At 37.8% G+C, this 5887-nt stretch overlaps 1 protein-coding gene across 1 annotated transcript; it reads left to right on the forward strand.

Moving 5' to 3' along the window:
* Positions 1 to 2858: 2858 nt before the first annotated feature.
* LOC143510008 (uncharacterized) lies at positions 2859 to 5681 on the forward strand. Its single transcript, XM_076998962.1, has 5 exons — positions 2859 to 4166; positions 4345 to 4698; positions 4833 to 4865; positions 5004 to 5360; positions 5558 to 5681. The coding sequence occupies exons 1-4, from the start codon at positions 4124 to 4126 to the stop codon at positions 5135 to 5137; spliced, it is 564 nt and encodes a 187-aa protein (XP_076855077.1). The 5' UTR covers positions 2859 to 4123; the 3' UTR covers positions 5138 to 5360; positions 5558 to 5681.
* The last annotated feature ends 206 nt before the right edge of the window (positions 5682 to 5887 follow it).

Raw genomic sequence — 5887 nt, forward strand, 5'->3', positions numbered from 1 at the left:
TCAGACCCCCTGACACATCAAAAACACATTTCAACATTATTGTCTGCAGACAGTGATAAGCATATCTTTGTTTAGTGTTGCATAATGCTAGCCCCTCACTCAAGCTAATTTGATAAAAGTACACACTCTATCTTCACAAATGTATTTATTTTTTATGTATTTATACATATTTATATTATTTTTAGTTTTGCCTAACTTGGTACAGAATGTTTCAGAATTGAGTACACACATCCTCTGAAGAAAACACTTAACCAAGTAACCATCTGCAAAAATCTAAATATACTGTATATAGCAAAAAAACAACAACATAGCAACCATAGCAAATATTCAGCAACCACCTAGTAACAGCAGCTACTTAAGAAAAGCAGAACAACAACCTAAAGTACCATTACAACCACCGTCATTGTTATAGCAACCACTATGGATACCATGAAGAAAGTGTTTGGAGATCAGAGGATGTTAAATGGTTGCTGTGGAGTTCCAGGTGGTTTTTAACCAGTTATACTGTCTCTTGCTGTTTTAAAGGTGTTCCTGTGGTGGTTGCTAGTGTTCCAGATGGTTGCTATGGTCTTCCTTGTATTATCTTTGTGGAGAGACCACGAGGGGTGTTCTGGGATGTTCGTACTGAGATTATTTGAAGCTGGTCGTCCTATCCATAGGATTAGAGTTCCACTGATGATTATTTTTTATGATACAATAGAAATAGCATCTGAGTTATGAAGAGAACAAACCAACTGGGCCTTAGTACAGAATGAAAGTAAATGATATTCTGGAGACAGAATATCACGTGCCAAATTTTTTATTTTAGGGAGATTTTGAGTGAATTTATCTTAAATGTGTAAAGTGAGCGCGCAAGTGTGTGCATGTGTGAGACTGTCTGCATGTGCATGAGTGTGTGTGTACGACAGTGGCGGATGCTGGTCTTTCAAGGAGGGGAAGCTCAATTTCTGCTTGAGTGATAGAAGTCAGTCTCCAAACACAAGCAGCTACAACAAAAACCACCAGAAATAGAAGCTCAATTTGTCGCTAGTCAAATCAAATCAAGTCGTTTTTAATGAAGAAAATGCCGCTTAAAGGATTAGGAAAATCTCCTGTTCAACAGAAAAGAATGAAAAAAAAAATTAATTAAATGCTCCCGCGGAGGTTTACACCAAAAAATCGCTAATTCGCTCATTTCGCTGTCAATCAAAAAGGGATTCAGCCTCAGACAGATCATCCAATCATCATGCAGAAGCTGAGCCAGCCGAGGCCAGCCCACTGCCTCATAGACCCCCAGAGACGCTGAGCGTCCGATGGGCGGGACAAAGCCCAGCAGTTATCCAATGGCTCGTCTCGTTTCGCTGCACTCTTTGCTTCGCTATTGAACTCTGTAGACGCTCAGCGTCCACACCGTTTAAAGCGCTGTGAAGCTGCGGGACTGAGTGAGAGGAAAGCCGCGTCGTTACCAGTGATAAGAAGCTGATTCTGAACAAAAGTTGAGCGCGTTGTAGCGCATATTTAGTCAATGACATGTACACACAACAGTATATGTTTGATCACTTATTTTTTGACATTTTAGGGGAAGCTGAGCTTCCCTTGCAGTCTTAGAACAATCGCCACTGGTGTACGAGTATGCATGGACGTAATTTTGATTTCATAGGTGGGGGGGGGACACAAATTTTGTTGACGGGGGGCGTTTTCTGCATAGTCCTAGCGCTAGATTCGTCGCTATTTAAATATTAGTTTTTTAACCGTTAAAAGGTGGGGGGACATGGCTTTGTCGCTATGTAAATATTTGGGTTTAACTGTAAAAACTGGGGGGGGGGGGGGGGGGGACCAAAACCGGCTTTTGAAAAAGTGTCCCCCCCCCCAATTACGTCCGTGCGAGTATGTGTATGTGTACGAGTGTGTGCATGTTCATAAGTGTGTGTGAGTGTGTGCATGTTAATGAGTGTGTATATGTGTGTGAGTTTGTGCATGTTCATAAGTGTGTGTGTGTGTGTGAGTGTGTGCATGTTAATGAGTGTGTATATGTGTGTGAGTGTGTGCATGTTCATGCATGTATTCATGCTTGGAATTGTCTATGCATGCACTCCTTTGCCAGCCCTGTTTTTTTCTGACCACAAGACTACAACACCCCTCGCTGCAGTAAAACCACATTAACCTTGTTTTCAACAAAGTTAAACATCTTTTTCCATCTCTGCTTAATGTGATGGCGGTGGTAGTTATGATATGACTAAACCATGGCTAGAATATTGATTACTATAAACACTGAGCAGGAAATGCTCCCGCAGGGCACTGATATGAACCCAGGGTTACAGTGTTGTTTAGTGAGTCCCTTTTTTTTACCTAAGAGCAAGGCAGTAATCTTGGTAGGATTGTTTCATTGACCTGGTATGATATTTATCTATTCAGTAAAACTCCCCACCATTTAAGCAAGAACAGTATTTGCAGACTAAGAAGTTTTTAACTAAAAGCTTTTACTAAGCCATTTTTTCCAAACTGCCATTGGCAGCATAGCAGTTGTCACAATCATTAGCATTTCAACACCAGGGTCATTCATATAGTATCTAAAAGGTATATCCTTCATAATAAGCCACTGAGTCATAAGTTAGTTCTTGGCATAAACTGATGCATCTGTATGCTTTGTGAATCACTTAATTCCCAATGCCGTTGTATGTCTATTTCTGTTTTGGGGATATTTTGATCTTTGTATATTTTTATTTTTTATTTTTTATTATTGAGAGGCTTGGGTTGATAAACTTTTTCTGTTGTCAGCCAGTGAAACATAAGAATTTATTCTTTTGTAAGATATTTACTGTTTCTTTGTAATGTTAGCTGTGAGTTTGTTCTGGGCAATCTCTTCTGGAAAGCAAATAATTACAAGCTTGTTTCCCTTTCAACCGATTTTACACATTTTCTCACAATTGCTTATTGAGTACTTATTCAGTACTTTCAGAACTTTTTAAGTAACATCTGCAGCACATCTCGATAAATGACCCTTCACTTCCTGTTGACTAAGAGGACGGGAAACAGCTCAAAGCACGCAGGGGATGTCCTTCTCCACTTTAGATTAAATTCACAATAATGTAAAATAAATACATATAAAATAATTGCCGTTTTAAAAATTGGAAAAAATTACTCCTGGGTTCCTACATAACAATTACTCATCAAACACAGAAATCATGATCACAAGGTTAAAGGTCAATATTTGCCATTTTTTTAAAGGTCAAAATGTGTACATTTTGTTTTGGAACTGCGTGTGACACAGCTCCTACTCTGCGTGTGATTGGCCAGCTTCTCATACTGTGTCATTATGGATTCACACAGCCACAGAGAGCCACGCTGATGTGATGGGGGGTTTACACTGCAGCCTCCAAAACCTGCCGGCAGAGTAAAAGCTCAACCCATATGGGTTTCATCACTGTTGTCAATGAGACCTATGAGGGTGGTATCACCTGCGTATTGACTGTTTTTTTGTGTGTGTGTGTGTGTGTGTGTGTGTGTGTGTGTGTGTGTGTGTGTGTGTGTGTGTGTGTGTGGGTTTGGGTGTGTAATGGTGAATCCAGGTGAAGTAGGAGCAACGTTCAAAAGCAACATGACCAGATAATTAGAACTACCAGGCATTTACAGAGGATGAAGAATGTATGTAGATTGTAGATTATGTATACAGATTGTAGATTATGTATATACAGTAGATTGTAGACAATTAGCTCATACAAGGGCATGTGTTAGTGTAACCTAATTTATATGGCAACATATTCTGCTATTCTGATAAAGGAGCCATTCGTGTCTCTCTTGCCCGTCTACACACTACAGTTTAGATTTTGATGTTAATCAGTCCTACGTGTTCAGTGCTTGTGGCTAACATCAGTGACACAGACGGCCTGTGCCCACATGATACACAATGGCAAGAGAGATTCTCTACAGTTTACATACAGTACCTGATGTAATACAGTATAGAAGTATGATGCCCCAATGAGGCTCTTGTAATGTGATGCGCCATTATGTACTGGAAATGTCTTATTTTTCTTTACAATTAAACTATGGCAGTTTACAAATTTTCACTTAATGCATAAGCCACACCTCCATTTATATAAAGCAAGAGTCACCTTTCCCCAGTGGATCCTGTGTGACAGCAGGGATGGTTTGTATATCAGTTCTGGTTCTCCTGTTACATTTCAGTGGTAAGTCATGCTAATCTCGTTTACATTATTTAATAGGGTGAGTGATGAGACAGATGACAAAGAGGAAGACGACTTTTGCATTTGTAAAATAACTTTGAGTTCAGGGATAAAAGTTGAATTTTTTATACACAGTCCCCATCGGTCAGTTTGTGTTTGTGTGGTGTTTTATGGTTTACAGATTTGCTCCCAGTGACTGTGGGCTCTCCAGATACTTTAATATTGGTGGCAGAACCTGGTGATAATGTCACTCTATGGTACCAGCATAACTTGATGGAACCAGCTTACATTTACTGGTTCAAACACACAGACAATTCTGTGCCACAACAACTTCAGTGCCAATTTTATCAAATATATTTTGCAACAATCTCCTGCAATGCTGTTAATCAGAATGATCATATCTTGATGTCTGTAAACTCCCAGAACACGTCTCTGAAAATAATTGCAGTGAATCACACAGATTCAGGACTTTATTACTGTGGCATTTGGCAAAGCAATATTTCCTTCAGCAACGCAATACATTTACAAGTGAGAGGTACATCTTTGTGCAACATTTAACATTTCTATGGCATGTTGGAGCAAAATGAATGTATTATGAAAAATTATGTATTCTGTATTTCTATATTAAATTAATGTAACTGTATTCATTTAAAAAACTACTTTTTTCAGAGCAAGAAGAAACATTTTCCAAACACAGTGAAGGTTTGATATTTCAAGTTCTTCTGATTAGTTACTCTTTTCCTTATTAAACTGGAACACTCCTCAAAATGTAATGAAAATCATTGCAAGATACAGCGCACAGATTTATAAAGAGCTCTTTTATTTTAACGCCTTCTTCAGTTCTCTGCTCCTCTGGTGTGTTCTTCATACTGACGGTGGTGTTTGGTGGTGTGATTGTGGTTCTCATCAGTGTTCTTCTAATCATGCTGAAGAAGACAAAACAACACACAGGTACTGTGAATACCACTGTTTGAACTGACCCAAAAACCTCTTTTGTATGTTGAAAATGTTACCAAAAGGTAACTGAAAAATGTCACATATAAAGAATTCTTATATTTATGTATATAGCCTACCTGTATACCTGTAAGTATTACAATATTATATTGCAATTTAAAATAAATATAGGAGTCCGAGATGTATACCTAACTATGATTTTTTTTTCTGTTTCCTACAGATACTGCCTCGGTTGTGAAAAAGGTAATTCTGAAAATATTAATAAAAACCAGAGTCCATGCACCATGGATAAATTATCAAATAAAAAAAAAGTACAAAATGAAGGAAATTTTGTTAAAGCTAAACATTTTCAGAATTAAAATACTTTATAAATAATACAGTGAAAGTGGATAATTATATTATCAAGAAAGTATTTATCAATCTTTTTTTAATCATTGCAGGAACAGAATTCTAACTATGCTGATCTACAATTTTCTAATAAGAATATTAAGAAAGCAGGAAGACACAGTGAAGTAGTGGATCCTCATGTTGTGTATTCAACAGTAAAACCCTAGCAGACAATTAGTGTATTCGCTTTACTTTGAAGACATTTTCTGTTGCAATAATCCTAGTGAAACCACATGATAAAAAACACCATGAGTTATCAATGATGTGTCTATGATTATATTTAGTGACTACCATTTCCATGATCACATGAAAGAAAAGTTAAGAAATCAATCAACTGTACAACACAGGTGCTTTCTGGCAATGACCTTCCCAAGATGATAGAC

Source organism: Brachyhypopomus gauderio, chromosome 3 (genome assembly GCF_052324685.1).
Source record: "Brachyhypopomus gauderio isolate BG-103 chromosome 3, BGAUD_0.2, whole genome shotgun sequence".
Classification (NCBI taxonomy): domain Eukaryota; kingdom Metazoa; phylum Chordata; class Actinopteri; order Gymnotiformes; family Hypopomidae; genus Brachyhypopomus; species Brachyhypopomus gauderio.

Bases quoted from the DNA above. Each gene is read 5' to 3' on its own strand.
- LOC143510008 (XM_076998962.1), top strand. From the start codon at position 4,124: ATGGTTTGTATATCAGTTCTGGTTCTCCTGTTACATTTCAGTG. The intron at 4,699-4,832 runs GTACATCTTTGT...TACTTTTTTCAG, and splicing joins AATACATTTACAAGTGAGAG to AGCAAGAAGAAACATTTTCC. The intron at 4,866-5,003 runs GTTTGATATTTC...CGCCTTCTTCAG, and splicing joins ATTTTCCAAACACAGTGAAG to TTCTCTGCTCCTCTGGTGTG.